This window comes from Pan troglodytes, chromosome 14, assembly GCF_028858775.2.
Source record: "Pan troglodytes isolate AG18354 chromosome 14, NHGRI_mPanTro3-v2.0_pri, whole genome shotgun sequence".
NCBI lineage: Eukaryota > Metazoa > Chordata > Mammalia > Primates > Hominidae > Pan > Pan troglodytes.
The window spans coordinates 103994837-104014665 of NC_072412.2; the positions used below are offsets into that span (position 1 = coordinate 103994837).

Consider the following 19829-nt stretch of genomic DNA (forward strand, 5'->3'; position numbering starts at 1 on the left):
TTTTCATGGCCCGACCTGGGAAGCATATACCCATTTTAAATGGTTTTCCATGGAAAAATTCACTGGAGTTCCAAAAAGCTGCCTTATAAATAAAGAACTGCAGCACAGCTTGTTTGTAAGTTGGGTCCACCCAAAACTGTGAGATACCCCAAAATAGTTAGAACTGCTGGGAATGCTAAGGACAGTAGTAACTTTTGTTTATATAATATGGCCACTTCAATTGGGAGCAGAAAATTTCTATATCCCCTTTCCAGAATCAAAGGGCATGATTTTTTTCAGCCGAGAGTGACACTTTGTGCTCCAGAAAAAAAAAATTCATTTCCTGTGTAGTTCCTGGGGTGGCCTGGAGCCCGGAGCCGTGGGCGACTTCACAGAGAAACGACGTAAGAGCCAACATTGACACGAAGTATGAGGAAGAGGATGAACGTTGCGTTTCAGTGATTTTAAGGAGGCAGGAAGGGACTTTCAGTATCTGGGTTTTGTTTTTCAAGGAAATGTAAGCCAAATAAACATAATTTGTATATGAAATCTGTCAAAAAATGGTGTCACTTCCATTGAAGCCACGTGGCTGTTTCTGTTACCCGTCTAAGAGATTCTGTGGGGAAGAAAATGATGGACTAGGGACCACATCTTGTCCTTAAGAATAACTAGAGTTTAGTAAGTCTTTGCACTGATGGTCATGCTGTAATAAAATACACAGCGAAAACTTTATCGGACAAAGCTATCTTCTGCCCCTTTTCTCCTATTTCAGTGGTGTATCTATGGGTAATGGAAAAAACCACCGTTGTATTTTCCCTTTTTAGAGTGCGTACCAGGATACCTTGGAATTCCTGATGGCCAGTCGGGATTTCTGCAAGTCCTTCTGGAAAATCTGTGTTGAACATCATGCCTTCTTTAGACTTTTTGAAGAGCCCAAACCAAAGCCCAAGCCCGTCCTCTTTAGCCGGGGGTCATCATTTCGGTTCAGGTGAGGTCGCCACTTCGTGCCTCTGTTTGCTGGGTGCACGTTTTTCCTCCTGCCTCTCACAGCCGCTGTGACACACAGCAGGTCAGGGAGGTGAATGCTCATTGGCCTCCAGGAGCTATGGCCAAGTGGGGGCGCTTGTATCTTAATCCCAGTGGGCTCTGTTTGAACAGCAGAGGCACCAGACAAAGCCACCCAGTCATGGTAAACGCCTAGCGGGAGTCTCTAACTCAGAAAGGATTTCTCTCTCTGTAGAAGTACAGTGTCTTACTAACATTTGGTGTTGCTTCATAGAATATGTGGACTTGGATGTTATTGGTGAACTTTTCCATTCATTTTTAACAAATCATTGTCTGCCATGTGTCAAATACTGTTCCAGGCACTGAGCCCAGTGATCCCTACCTTCACGAAAGGTACAGGCTCTTGGGATGGTTGCTTAGTAACCAAACACAGTTATCAAGTGGGCTTAGTTAATTGAACATTTTTTCTGTATATTCAAGGAAAATATCAAGAGACTGAGTGGACCCAAAAATACAGAGTCTGTTAGGATTGCTTTTAGTCCTGGCTAGCCAAGCAACCCTGCTGCATCTCTCCCAGTTAGGGAAGGAGGGGAAGTGAAGCCCTGAAGCATCATTTGTGTGTTTAAATGAGAACGCCTTGGTATTTCTCCCCTTCCCTGTTGTGGTCTCTGTTTCAGTGGTCGGACTCAGAAGCAGGTTCTCGACTATGTTAAAGAAGGAGGACATAAGAAGGTGCAGTTTGAAAGGTAAGAGAAGCTTCAATGCTACTTCCAGTCTGAGAAGGCTCAGACTCGCCAGGTAACAGTTTGTTGCTGCTAAATATTTCTTTACCCAGACTTCAGACTTGATGTCCCTTGAGTTGTAAATGATAGTCTCAGTCATCCTCAGCAAGTCCAGTGTTAGAGAGGAAGGTTTTAGAGCCCAGGGGCACACCCTCGAGAGTGAGATGAGAACAGACAGAAAGGACTAGGGGAGGCGGGAGAGGACATACTGGGGAAGGAGAGAAGGGCTTAGGACATGACAGTGGGGGATGAAGCATGATAAAAACTAGTTCACTGGTGAGTCCTTCAATATTTTGGGATTTGTATTGAAAGTATGTCTATGAACATTTTAATTAAATCAAGTAAATCTGGATGAGCAGAAACAGGATTTTTTCTTTCTCAAAACAGGGTCTTGCTCTGTTGCCCAGGCTAGAGTGCAGTGGTGTGATCACAGCCCACTGCAGCCTCAGCCTCTGGGACTCGATCAATCCTCCCACCTCAGCCTCCTGAGTAGCTGGGACCACAGGTGCCCACCACCACTCCCAGCTAAATTTTCGTAGAGATGGGGTCTGCCTATGTTGCCAGGGCTGGTCTCAAACTCCTGGGCTCAAGCCATCTTCCCGCCTTGGCCTCCCAAAGTGCTGGGATTACAGGCAAGAGTCACCATGCCCAGCCAGAAACAGGATTTATTATTATTATTGTTGTTGTTGTTATCAAACACTTGTAGCCCTTAGTGTGTGCCAGGCTGTTCCAAGCACTGGGCCTGAGTGAACTCATTGAGTCTTCACCTCAGCTCTGTGAGGTCAGTGCTCTTTTATTCCCTTTATAAAGATGGAGATACTGAGTCCCCAGTAGGTTAAGTAAGTAGTCCAGGTCTCATAGCTGCTAAGCAGTTTCTGGCCAGCCAGCCAGCTCCCGAGCCCAATGCTCCAAGGAGGAGCAGCAGAACCCAAGGAGGGTAAAGGAGCTGAGGATAGGCCTCAAGAACTAGTTACTGCATGTAGCGTTTTTAAAAAACTTTTTTTCATTTTCATACATTTAAAAATTACAATAAAGTACAGGGAAGTCAGCAAACACCCAGATTCCTACTACTTAGAATTAACAGCCATTAACAGTTGGACACATTTGTTTCTGGGGTTGTTTTTTCTTCTTTTATTTGCAGCTCTCGTTACAGACATGGTAAAACCCCCTTGAACCACCAGCTCTGGTAATTTCCCTTCTCCCCTCCCCAGAGGCAGCTGCCAAATTTAGGCTCCTTTCTGTATGCATATTACTGCATCCCAAAAGAGTGTGTAGAATTGCTCTGGAGGCCGGGCACAATGGCACATGCCTGTAATCCCAGCACTTTGGGATGCCGAAGTGGGTGGATCACTTGAGCTCAGTAGTTTGAGACCAGCCTGGGTAACATGATGAAACCTCATCTCTACCAAAAAAAAAAAAAAAAAAAAAAAATAGCTGGATGTGGTGGTGCATGCCTGTGGTCCCAGCTACTTGGGAGGCTGAGGTAGGACGATTGCTTGAGCCTGGGAGGTCAAGGCTGCAGTGAGCCAAGATTGTGCCACTGCCCTCCAGCTCTGGGCCACAGAGTGAGATCCTGTCCCCCGCCCCAAAAAAAAAAGAAAAAAGAAAAACTGCTCTGAGTGTGTTCTTTTCATTCATATAAGTACTCTCATATATAATTTTGCATCTTGCTTTTTTAATACTACCTTTTTTTTGAGATCTGTTTTAAGGGCCATACAGTAGTATGAAGATACTACACTGTATTTCTCTGATTCCCTATTGAGAACCATCCAGATTATTTCAGTATTTTGTTTTGATTTTGCTGAAATAAACCTGCTTCTGTGGCCATCCCTGCATCTTCCTTCTACCACAAATCTGTGGTGCTTTCTCATGCCCTGTCTCTATAAATGTCATGTTCAGGAGGTTTTTTTCAGGAGGTTTTTTTTTTTTGGAGATGAATCCCATAATTTTCCTGGACAGTCAATGGTTAGTATTTGAAGACCATGTAAGAAATAGCCCAGTTCTCTCTCTGATTCAGAATGTGGATCTCTAGAGCTTTTCTGTGCTAACCTGGAGTATTTTGAAGAAGAGCTGGATGTGCCTGGGAATAGAATCTATACACAGTCTCATGAATTTCAGGACCTGAGCATTTCAGTGCCTGTTTGATAGGGAAAAGGGGAATAGGCAGACCGAGAGGGAAGAGATGAAAGAGGCGTGTGAAGATGCTGTTAAAGTCAGTTCCTTCTGCTGTTGAGGGCAGGCCTTTTCCTCTGAACTTACCGCTTTGATAGAGTGAGCGGATGAGTGGTAATTGCCTCTGTTAGAGAACTGATCCAGAAAATAATTAGCTAAAGTACATGAATTGATTTCGTATTGTCAGACCATAGCTTGCCATTCAGAGCATGGGAGGGCGCAGCCACATCCTCCCTCCTCTGTGACTTTCCCCTTAACTAGAAAGGTCCTGCTCAGTTGCTAGATGTTTCTTCACGAGCTGCACCATGAGAACTACAACAAGGGCTTCTGAGAATTTCTCCAAGATTTAAGTAACCCTTGAACCATGCAAGTGCTATCAAAGGATGACTGCGTATGTTTCCAAGTAGCATTTGTAAAGGCGGCTCTGGGTACCATCATTATTGAGGAAGGCACTAATACGTCCAACAAAAGGACCTTTGTTTCATTTAAAACCAAGGAAAAAGAAACAAAAACCGCACCTAACTAATGATCTTGTGTGATTTTTCCCAGGAAGCACAGCAAGATTCATTCTATCCGGAGCCTTGCTTCACAGCCTACAGAACTGAATTCGGAAGTGCTGGAGCAGGTCAGTGATGGCGCTGTCCTGTGATAACTCTGCTTTTCCCCACACTTCCTCCACGGAGCCCTGGGCTTCAGAGCGGGCTTTCTTCTTCTCTGTCCTTTCCTTTGGGGTTTTTAGCAGATGAGAATCTGATTATGGGCCTTGGCTTTGACCAGATATAGGCTTTGTGCCATGTGCCGGCAGCCTGGGCTCAGAGGCCGTGGAGTGTGTTGTGTTTTCAGCTGCCTTCTCATCTCCCATGCGGTGCTCTAAGCCACTGACAACTCAGCTCAGCGGCGGAACCATCGCGGCAGTGCGCAGAGCTGAGACTGACTCTCCAGCTAAATGGGTCCACTTGGGAAGAGATGGGGACCCGCTTTGTAACCAATGGGTGTAACTCCTGCCTGGTGGCAAGGCCAGAAGCCTTTGCTGGCACAGAACTGGTCGGCGAGTTCCCAGAGCTTGTATTACAGGGCAGTGACCACAATTGGCAGTAAGAGACATTATCACTCTTGCTCTGAGGGTGGCAAAAGCTCGTTTTCCCTGGAGTTGGTCTCTGGGTAAGTTCTCAGGGCTTTCTCTTAAAGAGAAAAAGAAACTTGGGGAAGAATATAAAGGAGGTTTCATCGTGTGAATCCAAAAAAACCCCTTTCCCCATCCAGACTGCCCTGAGAAGTATAAGCAAACATGTCCTTTGTCGTTTTTCTGATGACTGTGTCAACTTGCCTTCAGGGGTCCCTGATGTGCCTGCCCATCCTTCCCTGGAGACCCCCTGTGGGCTGGAAGGGCCGTCTTGTTCCGTAGAAGCTTTACAAGCCCAACATGAGCAGGACGTGGTGGCTGGCACCTGTAATCCCAGCACTTTGGGAGGCCAAGGCGGGAGGATCACTTGGCCCCAGGAGTTCAAAGCCAGCCTGGGCAACGTAGACCCCAGTCTCTATAAAAAAATTTAAAAATTAGCCGGGTGTGGTGGCACATGCCTGTGGTCCTAGCCACTTGGGAGGCTGAGGTAGGAGGATCGCTTGACCCCAGGAGTTCAAGCGCAGCCTGGACAACACAGGGAGACCCCATCTCTACAAAAAAAATTTTTTTTAATTAGCCGGACACGGTGGCGCAGGACTGTGGTCCCAGCTACTTGGGAGGATTGCTTGAGCCCAAGAGGTCGAGGCCGCTGTGAGCTGTGGTTGCAGCACTGCACTCCAGCCTAGGTGACAGAGTAAGATCCTGTCTCCCCCTCCAAAAAAGAAAAGCAAAGCAAACCCCAGCATGAGTCGGCGGGTCCTGGAAAGCAGAGACCGGGCCTGGCTTGTGCTGCCGGGAACAGTGCTGTCAGCCGCCACGCCCTGAAGGAACCTTCTGGATCACGCCCAGATGTGCCTCTGTGATTGCTGCTAGGCCAGAGAGCTCCGGGGCAGTTCTCCCGCCGCAGAGGCCTCGGGTGTTCTTCCCGGAGACCCTGGCTCTCCTTTTGTGTTTTCAGCCTTGGAATAACAGTCTCCCTCTTCCCTATCTCTCCGCACCTTTTTCCCCACCCCACCCAGTCTCAGCAGAGCGCCAGCCTTACATTTGGAGAAGGTGCCGAATCTCCAGGGGGCCAGAGCTGCCGGCAAGGAAAGGAACCGAAGGTTTCCGCCGGGGAGCCGGGGTCGCACCCGAGCCCTGCGCCGAGGAGAAGCCCCGCGGGTAACAAGCAGGCGGACGGAGCCGCCTCGGCGCCCACGGAGGAAGAGGAGGAGGTCGTTAAGGATAGGACCCAGCAGAGTAAACCTCAGCCCCCGCAGCCAAGCACAGGTCCAGCATCCCGGGCTGCCAGAGGCAGCAGTACTTCCATTCCTTTCATTGACTGCAGTGACGTAGATAGCGAATACGACCTTCTTAGAGAACAAGCGTCCCGATCCCGGTCCCGATCCCGGTCCCGGTCCCAAACAAATGACAATTATGAGGGTGATCTGACCAGCGGTGTCTACCTGCTGTCCAGGGAGGAGGGGCGAAGAGAGGCTGGGCGTAGGGCTTCCCCGCACTCTGCGAAGTCCTCCCGGCCTCCTTCCAGAGAATTCCTTGATGACGATTCAGCAGACATAACCTTTGATATGAGCGGGAGCCCTCGACTCCCAAGGCATAGCTCTCTCATAGATGAAATGTTCAAGGGCTCGGCTGGTCACAGCCCCCTGGCCACCCCATTGTCTCCCAGCAGCAGCAGTTCAAGTCCAAATATGAGTTGGGACAGAACTGGGTCTCAAGGCTATGTTTCTGAAAATGGACATGACCATAGAGAGGGGAGTATGGGAGAAGACACTCTCCCGGACCAGGGTCCTCCTTATGAACACTGTTCCCCCACCTCGCCAAGGCCATACTTGCGGAATCTTCCTGGTAGATGTAATAAGTCAGAGACAGATCCACTCATCCTTAGCCAGGTAGCATTTACCCCGGAGGCCATGGATGGGCTTGGTGGCCGTGGGAAGGGGGGGCAAGCCAGCGCAGCTGCTCCCGAGGGTAGAAGGCTGGCTAATGGCACACCCCCCATGGGTGCAGCCTCCAAGGTCCCTGCTGTGCAGTCGGTGTGTGCCAGTGGCATGGTGGGGCAGCTGGCACCCCTGCAAGTGACCGAGGGCTCCACCAGCAGTGGGACTGAGTCCAGTGAGTCAGACTCTGAGATGCTGATCCCCGGGAGCCAGCCCCTCATATTTGGTAACCCCGCAGTGCTGCGTTCCCCGTCCCTGCTGAGAAGCCGGGGGTCCTTGGGTGGCCTGCATTTGAGTGAGGAACAGGAGGAGGATGAGTGAGGAGGCCAGGAGCCAAGTCTTCAGCCCGAGCAACCTGGGGTCACGAGACCAGGGTTTCCCTAAAGATGATCTGTTCTAGTGACTCATTCATTTGTAGTCTACATTTGTTAGAGGAGAGTTTGGACAGGCACGTGTTTGAAAGGGTCTGCCTGACTTCTAAAATCGTTAAGAAAAACAAAACTTCACATAAGTGGCTTGCTTTCCAGAAAAGGTGGGCAAGATAAACAGCAAGTCCTAATGACAAGTTCTCAGGAGCTTGTTTATTTTGCTGGTTGAAGGCTAGGAAGAAACACTTTATTATGAATCCGATCATGTGTATAGTGTGTTATATTTATATGGCAATTTTCTGTGTATGTTCAATTATGCAGCTCACCCTCCTGTTGGTTGAGAGTTTGAACTGAAGCATCCTTGAGATTACAGAAAAGGGTTTCCCATTCTCCCCTTCTTTAAAAGGAGGGCTGCTTTGTCCATGCCTCATGAAGTGAGGAATTGGCACTATTCAAGGCCAAATGTAAATTGATAGCTAGTTGAGATTATGTTGGTGAAATCTTTAGTCAAGAATAATGAGTATTTTAATGGGAAGAATTTGGGGTTATTTCTGCTTCCCAGGCTTCCTGTGAAATACTAGAAAAGTTGTCAAATCTTCATGAATTGTGATCTACTTGGGATTGCTGGTTTGGTTTAGGTTTGCATTGGTGGATCATATTGTTATGTTTTAAGAAGTACAATTCTGCCTCTCAGAATCTCTTGGTGAAACTGAAATCCTATTGAGTGTGGATGCAGGGAAGAGCAACACCTTGAAATAGGCACTGTTGTCACCAGTAGGTCAACAAACTAAATGCCTGCCTTTGAATTGTGTACAGCGCAGAGAAGGACTGTTTTCCAGCATGGTTGCTCTTGGTTGGTGTACAGACACAGTCTTACCATTCACACTCTGGTGAACAGTGTCCTCTATTGGGAATAGTGATACTTGGATGTTTCTCTGAGCCAGAAAAAAGAAAATGTAAGGAGAGAGAGATTGACTTCTTTTTAAATCTTGCCCACCAGTGTCACTGCCTTTCACCCAGCATTCCTGCATTTTAGATTAAAGAGCCTGGTTTTCACTTGAAGTTTCTCTACCTTAGCTGCACGTTGCAATTTTCTGAGATATTTTAAAAATTAGTGATGCCGGGACCCTGACCCTAGGGATTTTGATCTCATTGGTCTTGAGTGCTCCTTGGGCTTCCCAGCTGTTTGTACTGGGCAGCCAGGGTCACTTCTTACCCAGGCTGTCTCGAATCTAGTGGAATACAGTAAAAGTGTTAGCTAAATTTTTGGCTTGCTTGCAGAGTAAGAAAAATATCACAAACAAACTGCTTTTTCTTGATGCCTGTGATTTGTACTTTTCAGCCTTAGGTACTTTTTTTTTGAAAAAAAAAAAAAGGATAAATTGTAGAATTAAATTTTTAGATCCTACAAAATTTTAGTAACTACAAAATTATTGAAAAGAGTCCTAACAAGGATAGCTCCCTGATGTGCCACCATACCAGGGCCTCACTGGGCTCATCACGTGACCTGATCACAAGGGAAGCACCAAGCGTGCTTAGGACACTGAGTAGAATTTGGCAGCAGCATAGAAAATGGAGGAGGATCGGCTCATCTCATTGACAAATGACATCTGTCCACATGAATGTCCAGAAGTCGGTTTTAAAGAGCCTGAACACTTAATCCGTTTTTATACAGACTTTTTTTGTTTTGTTTTCCTAATCATTTGATTCAGTGCCTGATTGAATCAAGCTGATTGTTGGGTCGTTTGAGAGTTGTTCATTGAAGTAGTCTATTTACGCCTTGCTTTAAATTTATATATTTAACAGAATTTTTAAACTGGAAGGGACCTCAGAGGTTCTTCCGGGCAAACCTTCATTTCTTGTTCTGAAAAAGTTAAGTGACTTTGCATAACTAATACAGCTATTGCATGACAAAGCTGAAACTGTAACCTCGTCTCTAGGCTTCACTTTTTTAATCTATGTGATATCTTGGTGCAATAGGAGCTTTTTGATTCAATATTTTAATTTTGGAGAGTCATATGAATTAATAATTCAAATCGGATATGGAGACTAGTGATCAAGTAGACTTAGGCAATTACAGGCCATAATAGGTGGGAAGAACTACTTCTTTTTATATGGTGAGGGTTTTGCAGTTATAACACATTTTTGCATAATCTGTTCAGACATAGGAAAAATGTCAATTTGCTATGAGTGTTCAGTGAAGTGTGAGTTAAACAGAACCAAGTGTGGAATCCTGTGGTTTATCTGTGAAAGTGGTTTGTTCAAATGAATTTTCTTTTTCCCTCTAATTATACAGCAGTCTGATAATGAAATACGATTGAGCACTAGGTATGAACTTACACAGCGTATGACAGGAATCGTCAAATGTAAGCATCCCAGAGCAAAACACGCTTCAATCATTATTTTGTTTTGCTTTTTCCTACAGCAGTGATTTTTATCTAAGTATTTTAAGAGCAGTTGATCAATGGCAGTATACTCAGTTCTGTATTGATGAGATTTTTCACTTTAAGAGTTGCTCATAGAGTTTTTCCCTCACTGGCTTTGTACCAGGCAAGCAACTTAATTTCTGCTTCTTGGCCAGTATTCACAAAAGCAGCAATCCTGGTGTAATTAATGGTGCTTATAGTTTGTTTAAAGGCTGTTTATCATACATCCTGATGTGCTGCGAATAGTCACTACTTGCCTCAAGAGGAGCTTGTCCTATGCTAATAAAGATTCCATAACATTGGCCAAAGGGTCCGTTTATACATTCTTTGAGCCTGGTGGAGCACGTTTGCTGAGGTGATGTGGTCTCCCCAATGTCACTGTGAAGAGCTCAGTCAGGAAAAGCCAGCAGCATCTACCCGGCCACCCTCCAAACCTTCTGACTTTGGGGAGACTCCAGTCCCCCAGGTCTTTACCCAGCCTGCAGATCTCATTCTAGCTTAACAAGGGCATGCATGTGCATGAAGTTGAACTAAGAGTGGAGGAAGGCCAGAGGTAGGGTTGGGTGTGATACTAGGTAGCAGATATTACAGACTTCTGAATGCATTCAGATTTCCAAAGGGTTTCCTGAGACCTCTCAACCAATCTTTCTAGGACAATAGCTAGTGTAGGGGTCTCCTGACTCAACAGGGACCCAGGCCTTCAGATACCAGCCACTCACTGGCTGCTCTGTGACATGCTATCTTAAGACCGTGAATGGAAGACAAGCCCTATGTAAACACAAATCTTAAAGCCACTGTTGGCTACTCCAGGGCCTCCTTGTGCTAATATCTTTTGTTGGATATTATTTCAAAATATGTGAATTTTAGATCCTTTTGTGGTTGCCTTTGCTGCCGCTTGTTAAGGGCAAAATAAAAACGCAAGAAATTCTTTTAGCATGAAGAAATACATTTAATGAGCTCCAGAACTCAAAATAAATGGCTTCAGCTCCTTGAACAGTCATCTGTATGCCATTGACAATATTTTATTAGATAGGCGTTTAGTTAGAGGAAGTCTGTGGACCAGATTCTTCCCTGCATGTGTGATTCATATTTGGGAATTTCTGATTTATCTCCCCCCAATTGTGCCATGCGGCCTGCACTTAAAATGTAAGTAATTCTGATTTTATTCTCAAGAACTTATTTGAAGATTCAAGCCAAGCAATGCTGAAAAAAGCTAGGCCTGCAAAACTAAAACATAGCACGAGCCTCTCAAAATTTCCACCAAATATACAAAATCCAGTCTGCTCTGAATGCGCATCAGAAACTCAACTTTGGTTATTAGCCCTGGAATTTGGTGCCAAAAACAAAAATTTGGTTTTGTTGTCAAGCAATTTCTAAAGGAAGAAACAATGTAAATATTAATCTGTCATTTTAAATGTTGTTGAAACTGCCGTGAGTGTGCACACAGCTCTCTGTTTCATACCTGTAATCAGTATTCGCATGCTTTCAGTCCACTGTTTCTACTTAAAGCATTATTCCATATTTCAGCACAGAATGACTTTGGTGAAACTGTAGCTGTTAGTGAGTAATTGCGTTACAGGCAGACCCAGTCTTAAATTAACAAATCTGGGTTCCCTTAACTGTCAGGTTTATGTTGGTTTTATTTGCTTCTATCTGGATCCCTTCTCTTTGCCTGGGACCTTATTCTGATTAGCTAGATTTTTAAGAGCTTTTAAAGTTACATTCCCCAGAAAGACTTCTTTTCTCTGGACTTTCTCTTTTATGGTCTGTAAACATTTCTCCTCTGATGGTCATGGACTTAGTTCTAAGACTGGCCTTCCTCTAGTTTGATGGTATAAGTCTATTCTATTGCTACTAAATTTTACAAATTGAACTGCAGAAGAGTCTTTCTAGGTAATCCCTGTAACAGAGCAAGTTTCTTTGAACCCTAGCCATGTATGCGTAGTGTTCCATTATTGGAACGCTAAGCATGTGGGAGTTATTTATATCTTACTGCTCACGGTCATCAAGGTCTGATTACAAAAATTCAAAAAATTACAACCTCAGGCATAAATTTAAAGAGGTGGCCATTTAAAAATAATCCGTTGCCACCATTAAAACGGTAGCTCTCTGATGAGTTTCATATTGGCTCTCTGTTAGCCAAGCCCGTAAGAGCATATGGAGAGAAAGGTACGATGGAATGAACTTCTGTGAGCGGCATAAAGACATTTACTCTGACAACATTAAAGAATTTACTGGTACTGTTTTTTTTTCCTTGTTAGTTTAATTCCATCTGTTTCTGTTTAACTGAGTGAAACAATAAAAATGGTGTCTCTACTGAGCACATGTGCACACCTCTCCCAGTTGTTGGGATTTAAAATGAAGCTGTGACTTTTAGGCCAAAAGTAGCGTGACACTTAATATAGCAGTTTTCTTTCTATTAAAAAATAATGACAAAACACACACACACACACACACACACACACACACACACACACACACAATCTGTATGATGATTTGGCCTGGAGTTGTAGACATCACAGATCAAAAGTGGCCTGGTGCTAGCTGTTTGGATATATCCTTGAAAAGGGCAACTTTGTCATTTCCTAGAGTAACCTAGAGAGAGATTTCCAAGCATTTCCCCATGAACAGAAGTGGTAAATGCTGATTTATTGTGCCATAGGTGTGTTTGGGAGGAGGGGAGATAGCGTCTTGTTTTGAAAAAAGTTCTCACTTCATAAAATAAACTGCACACCACTCCAAAAAAAAAAAAAAAAGATGAAACCTCAAGCAGGAGGAACTTTTTTTTTTAACCCCTAGTGAAAGCAATTAAACGTCTTGGTAGACACTAGGGAAGAATTAGAAAATCTTCTTTTCCTGAAAGCTTTAAACATTGAATAGACTCTGATTTGTTCAGGATCATTTCGGTGTAGATTGGCCACTCGACACAGACATCACAGCATGGTAGCCTCGAAACCAAGCCTTCAGCATCTTCTCGGCGCCCGGTGTTGGAGTGTTACTTGGAGTGGAGGCAGTGCATTTGCATCTTCATGTAGTCTCCAGATCAGGTTACTCTGATTTGTCTTGGAGTGGCTTTCTGTTTGAAAGTAGGGAGGATTAAAAATCAGCTGTTGCCACGGGATATCTGATCTCCATGAGTAGTTGCGAGCCAGTCTAAAAGGTTTACAGGGCCGGCGCCGCCAGTGCGGTCATGGAAAATCGTGCTGTGAGATACTGGAGTGTGATGCTGGGGCCAGGTGCAGCAATTGCAGAATGTTGAGGAGTGAGGAGTAGTTAGAAATCACTGCAACATGGAAAAGCACACAGACCAAGGACGCTAAGGAGGGAGCGAGGACTACCGGGCAGGCGTGCGTGTGTGGAGTAAAATGCATCGGACAGTGATTGACTCCACTTTTGAGTGAGATGTGGAGGCGGTAGTGGTGTGGGGGTTGTGAGGGAGTGAGTCTGCTTTATTATGAATCAGGATTGATAGCTGGCCTTAAAGTGGGAAATAATAGAAGGGTCACTTAGGAGCCTGCAGTGGCATGGTGACCAGTCTGTTATTACTCATAGATGACCTTTTCTGGCTCTTGAAACCAAGCTAACAACTCCTTTTTTTTCTGGGCCTCAAAGTTTCTTTGTAGGAAGTAAAGCATTTGTCACTTTCCCTGCAGTGATTTATAGAAAGACTGAAGATAGTTCTTCCTTAGTTAAGGACGCACACTGGCTGCTCGCTCCAGAAGCACCAAGAATGGCTGATGGGATAAATCCCTTACCCTTACTCCTGTTTCTGCCTCCTAAGGTTGCTGTGAAAACCTAACTAACCAAACCTCACCAGCTTGGCCTATATTATTAATCAAATTCCCTTCTGTTCTCTCTGTGTGTATATTTAATACTGTAGATAATATGTTTTATTTAAAATTTCTAATACACCAAATTAATTTGAAATAGAAAAGGCTGGGGACTTCATTCTCATTTTTGTCATTTGTTTAATCAGTTTGGGAAAACATTTTCCGTTGTTCCATTGTATGCAGTGTCTTGTCAGCATGTACCTATCTAGGAGAAAACGCTTTGTTTTCAGAGTTCTGTCTTTACCCTCAAAGCATGGTGTAGCTTCTGTTCTTACACTGTTGGAGCACTGTCTGATGTCTTTTTTTTTTTTTTAACACTGCTGAATACCAATTTGTACTTGGAATACCTCTTTCCTCTAGAATACAGTGATCCTATTCCCCAAAGTGCAAGCTTTCATGTGGAAGCATCCTAAGTGATCGTCCTGGGTGGTGCCATATTTCACTAAAGTGGGAAAAGAAGAGGTGAACTTTGCTCTTCCAACAAGGCCTGCACTTTATACTTTGGGCAGTGCATGGGAGAAGGGGGGCCCTTGGAGGTGAGCAGGATCACTGTAGCTAGAGGAGAGGTCTCACTGAAACAGAACGCATCTGTGACTGTAGCTTGCATGGAGAGCCTAGACAGCCAACCATGGATTTGCCTTTATGTTTTGAATGGAAACATCTATTTCAATTGGGATAGAAACCTTTACCTATGTCATATCTATAAGAGAATTTAGCTTATAGATATGTAGATACGTGTGTGTGTTGCTGGGTGGGGAAGTAGGTGGGAATGTAGAGAAGGCCTCACCTGACTTGGTCCCAGTTGGCTTCTGATGGCCAAGGAGCTGTTTTTCATTTTGGTGGGCACCCAACATGTAGGTTCTCACAGATGCTGTCTGGTTTCTTCTCTCCATGGCGGAAGAATGAAGTACGTCAATAAAGCATGGACTCATACCACTGGGAAGAATGCTGGCTTCTCCAGTAACAATGAGCTTGGTGGTTCTTTGAGCATGGAAGGCCAAGCTCATGTCACAGTGTATGCATGGTATTAATATATCTCTTGTTGATCTAAACTGAAGGGGCTTTTACTTGTCCTAACAGGTATCATGCTGTAAAAACTGTCCATTGTAACTGTTCTTTCCCACTGATGGCTGAGGCTTTGTCCTGAGTACAAGATGGTATTTTTCATTGGTACGAAGCACCATGTTCCCAACCCAAACACTGCCTCCACCACCACCACCACCACACCACCACCAGTGCTACTACCACCATTACCACCACCATCACCACCACCGTGTTCAAACAAAGCAGCATTCTCCTGTGTCTTTTCCTCATAAGTAAGAACAAGGTAGCACATTCATTTTTCCATTCGTGCATTTCAGTTCTTTTCCTGCAAGTTGCATTGCTATTGCTTTTCTGAATTGCTTGATGATGAACTGTGAAGCTGATGCTTAGCTGCTTGTGAAACTTTTCTTAAAGGAACTGGGTCTAAGAACCTCAACAACCTCAGGTATCAAGAAGAGGACCACACTGCTAACATGGGTAATCCTATAACCTGGCTTTTCTTGTGGAACTTTGTAATTTCTATAAAATACCGCCAGCTTTGCGTATTCCACTGAGCAGGGCCCCAACTTAGATATCAGACGCTAGTGAGTCCTGCCTATTCAGGAAGCTACCTATTATTCAGCATAATACTGCCCTTTTTTTGATAACTGGCTTTCAAATGGGATAATCTCTAGAGAGGTTTCATTGTATCCTCTTAGAGCGTATGGATTTAAATAGAGCCTTTCAAAAAAATAGATGAAAACCTACATCTCTAATATATTTCCTACTTGGGCCTTTTGAGCATATTCTGGGCACATAGAGATAAAATCTATATTTTAGAACAGAATAAAAGAAGACAAATTATGGTAGATAAGGGGCACCCAGAAGATTGCAAAATAAATAATTTTATGTGGGGGAATATTGAAGAAAAAGCATAGAAACTTTTTTATAATTGCACTTTAAAATTTTGGAAAAGAAAAATTGAGAATGCAATCAGTAGTCTCATTTTTGTCAGTATTCTGTCAAATATTAGCTATTTAATAAGCATATCTTGGATTACTATTTTTTTAGTTGTCAGTTTTTCTAGTTTCCCCCTTTATAGGAAAAAATAATACCTATGTGGTTAAAAACTGAGACCAATTTAAAAAACAGGACAGGTACAGTTAAGTACTAGAAATGCCATTTTTATCACTTGAAAAATAGATTAGAAATGTTTTTCTTTTCCCAGAATTGTGTGAGTTTGTTTTGAAGCCTTGAATACCGGTACATGGTTAACAGGCAGCTTGTGCCCAATCCCAAAGCGGGAAGAGAGGCCTGGCTTTGGCTCACTGATGACAAAGTCTCCTCCCACTGCCTTTCAGCAGCTCTGCCGAAGAGCTGATCAAGATGCTGCAAACCCAGCTTCCCCAGAGCGGCCAAGAGGGAAGAACGATGAGTGTGTTTTAAATTACAAAGAGAGAGCAGCGCAGGCAGTTTCTGGGCTGGGTGATAAATTGAAATCCATAAATATAGCAGTGCTCATTTGAAGTTCCATAATTGTTTGTGCCATGAGAATGTGTACGTTTGAAAGGATTTTATAAAGCAATTACTAGAAATGCCTCCCTTGAGAGCTGTATGACTGGAGGCGTTTTCAGTCCGAGGGGGCAGCATAAACCCAAACCTCTTCTAGATGAATGGCAGGGTGGCGGGAGGGGTCATAAAATCACGGGGAAGAGGTGAAGGATTTGAGAGCTACTAACCTGACATCTTAACTGAATGCCTAAGAAATTGCAGGGCAATTTCAGGAAATAGGAAAAATAATTTTGAAAACATTCAAAGCCTCCAGACTTTCGGTGTGTGACTGATCTTTTTTCTAATCTCCTTAAACTTCTTTCCACCTATTGCCTTAATAGCAGGTGCTTCCTCTTAGGGTGCCCCCAAATTATTTACCTCGAGCTCCCTAATGAAATTACTTTGCATTAATTTGTCATAAAGGGAGAAGTGCTAGAAATACCAAGGTATTGATAATTTCATGGAGTAGCAATGAATGTCAGTCACAGTTTCCTCTCCCCGTTGCCCGGGGCTGTGCCTTCAAAGCAGGTGACAGACTGCAAGGTGTAAACAAGCTTTATAATGCCATATAAATCAAACCGGTCTCATTTTACCTAACAACAGAACCATGTTTTTTTGCTTTTTTGTAAAATGGACTACTTCAGTGAAAATTGATTCCACGTAGTTCTAATAACTCTGTGACCTTGGACATTGGCTTTTTATAGACACAGCTCTTCACACCTGCTGGTGTGGACACCAGTTTGTACAGACTGTTGTCACACACCCTGGCTCAAAGTCAAAAGAGAACTTTAATTACTCATCAAGCTGCCAAATTCTACTAATTGCCCCCTTGTCAGCATATTTCATTAATTGCTGAAAGGTAAATGAGTTACATATTTTGTTTGGACCACGTCACCTATACATTTTCAAAGCCTCGGATGTTTATCTTGCAAGGAGAGAAGGGGCCTCTTCTCCACAGATGCAGCTCAAATTAGCACAACTGAACTGTAGAGTTTCAGGCCTTTCCCTTCCTTAAAATGCTGATAGATTTCTAGACCAGACTTTGATATTTATTGGCTTATTGGTCTTGCTGTTTAAACACACCCATTGCCCTTTCTTTCTTAGGCCCTATAAGCAAAGCTGGAGTAGCGTCTTGGGAAAAGGCCAACTGACCACCCTCATTTTGTCATTCCAAGTCTGCAGAGCGCACATATTAAGTAGTTGTTACTGACATCTTTAGGCTCCATGAGTGAAATACAGCAAGCCTTCCCCCAGCAGCCTGTGGGCTAATCCTGAGCTGTTCCTTCCTTTAGGTACACAGGTGACCCTGAAGTTCCCACTCAGCCCTCTGTTTTCTGAATCCTGTCTCCTCTGTAGCACAGTGGGGATTGTTCTGAACCGTGGCACGCCTTCTTGGCGAGGCAGGCTCTCTTATGGAACCATAGTCTGTTACCTCATTTCTTCCAACTGCTCTGTCCCCTAAATATGTGTTCCCAGGTGCAGTGCAGCAAGGGTGTTCGCTGTTGGCCTTTGAGAGTGGAGGTGGCTGTATCGGAGTGTGCTCACCCTACTTTTTCCCTTGCCCCGAGTGGCAGTTCTTTTCCTCTCTGTTGCCAGATGCTGTCTAGGGCCTGTTAGTTGCTATTTCCTTGCCTCCGCTCCCCTTCCCACTAGCCTTCTAACTACCTTTTATTCTCGGCTCCAACTCTTTCAATGATGAGGTGAATGCTTTTTCTGTTCCACGTCACTGCAAAGTCAAGGTGTCCAGCATGCTCTCACTTATAACTGCCTCACCCGATCTCACGCACAGTGCGAGAGCTGAAGGTAAGCCCCGGATGTTGCCAGATTATGGTGGACAAATAAAAAACAACTCTCCAACAGCAACTCACAAATGCATGAAATGTTTTAACCTCTAGACAGACTGCCAGAATTTCTCTCTTCTAATTCCTACTTGTAGTGATAACATTTTTCTTTTTGTGATTTTTTTTTAAAAAAAATAATAGTGTAGTACCTTGAAACAACTGCAGTTCTAACTCATTGTCACCATTTCTGTTTGACACGTTCCACTTCCTTTGCAATTATTGTATTTAGTTGTGCACTAGTGTCAATAAAATTGACATTTGTGAAGCAATTTCTGGCCTTTTTCTCCGGGGTTTTCTGGGTCTGGTGGTGTTTCGGGTGATGGGGTCTTTGTCTAACACAAGGCTTCATGTTAGTGAGGTATATTAAAAAACATGAGGATTTAAAAGCAGAGGGACTTTAAAAATGCAAGCTTACTGAATCTGCCTTTTCCTCACATTTTCTAATCTTGTTATCCAAGGATCATTGCACTAAGCAGTAGTCCATGGGCAGGACGTCTGCCTTTTGTCACTCTCCAGGTACAGTGGATCTTTCTCCACTGTGTTGGCGGTGCTGCTGACTGCTCAACCTGGCACCAAGGGTGGGGGCTGGTGGTGGTTTCTCCAGGGTTCATTTATACTGGGACCAAATTCACCGCCCTTACTTCATCAGCTCCATTCTAGGTAGGCTGTTGTATCTTGTAATTCCAAAATGCACATGCATGACTCCAGAGGGTGAGAACAGATGACAGGAAAATGGGGGTGCTCCCAGAAAACCGCCCTCCACCTTTTCCCTTAGAGATCTTCAGTGTACCAAGTAGCAGCGAGCCTGAAACTGTAGACTGGGAAATTGAGAAAGCGCTGACTTTGTCTTTCCTTATCATGGTAGTAGACAGGACTGCAGGTTATTTTAACTTTGCTTACCTCATATTAGCTCTAGCAAATCTGCTTTATTAGTATAAATATAAGTGTTAGACAAAAACACTTACGTTAGAAGTATATTCTGAAACATCCCATGTAGCTTCATTGGGTTGAGATACAGATATTTGCAAAAGTGTATTGGCAAAGAGTGTACTATACATATCATCTCCCTTGGCTGACTCATAGCGGGTAATATACACTTTTTTTTTTTTTTTTTTTTTTTTTTTTTTTTTTGAGACAGAGTCTCACTTTGTCGCCCAGGCTGGAGTGCAGTGGGGCGATCTCAGTTCACCGCAACCTTACCTACCTGGTTCAAGCAATTCCCCTGCCTCAGCCTCCCAAGTAGCTGGGATTGCAGGCACCCGCCACCATGCCCAGCTAATGTTTTTGTATTTTTGGTAGAGATGGGGTTTCATCATGTTGGCTAGACTGGTCTCAAACTCCTGACCTCAGGCAATCCGCCTGCCTTGGCCTCCCAAAGTGCTGGGATTACAGGCGCGAGCCACTGCGCCTGGCCACATTTTCATATTACTATGGTATCCTTTCTCAAGGACTCATGGTACCCTGTCACTTTTATCTTATAAAGGGAAATTGTGATAATATAATGACGTCTGGTTTTGCATGTTGAAGTGATCACATATGCCTGTAATGTGATGCTAGTGTTTCTGTCCCAAACAGTGAGAGACATGGAATGACATCACCAGGTATAACAAGCTTGCTTCTGTTCTTTGTAGAATGGGGAGTTAGTTGCTTGACCTTTCTGTTAGCTGTGACCCATTGTTACGGGACGTAGTGTGTCCTAAGTACACCAGTTGCTTAGATGCCTGTTAGTATAGTTGTATTTTCTAATCATTTCCCCATGTCTCATTGTGACATAGACATTGTGTCTTTC

General features: G+C 44.1%; 1 protein-coding gene across 7 annotated transcripts in view; it reads left to right on the forward strand.

Moving 5' to 3' along the window:
• Positions 1-19829, forward strand: part of FARP1 (FERM, ARH/RhoGEF and pleckstrin domain protein 1) — a 311995-nt gene that overhangs the window by 251197 nt on the left and 40969 nt on the right. For all 7 annotated transcript variants that reach the window (XM_063792622.1, XM_016925462.4, XM_009427148.5 and 4 more), the window contains 4 exons: positions 804-967; positions 1662-1730; positions 4488-4563; positions 6081-6330. In XM_063792622.1, the coding sequence (XP_063648692.1) occupies positions 804-967; positions 1662-1730; positions 4488-4563; positions 6081-6330 (559 nt within the window). The remainder of the gene's footprint in view (positions 1-803; positions 968-1661; positions 1731-4487; positions 4564-6080; positions 6331-19829) is intronic.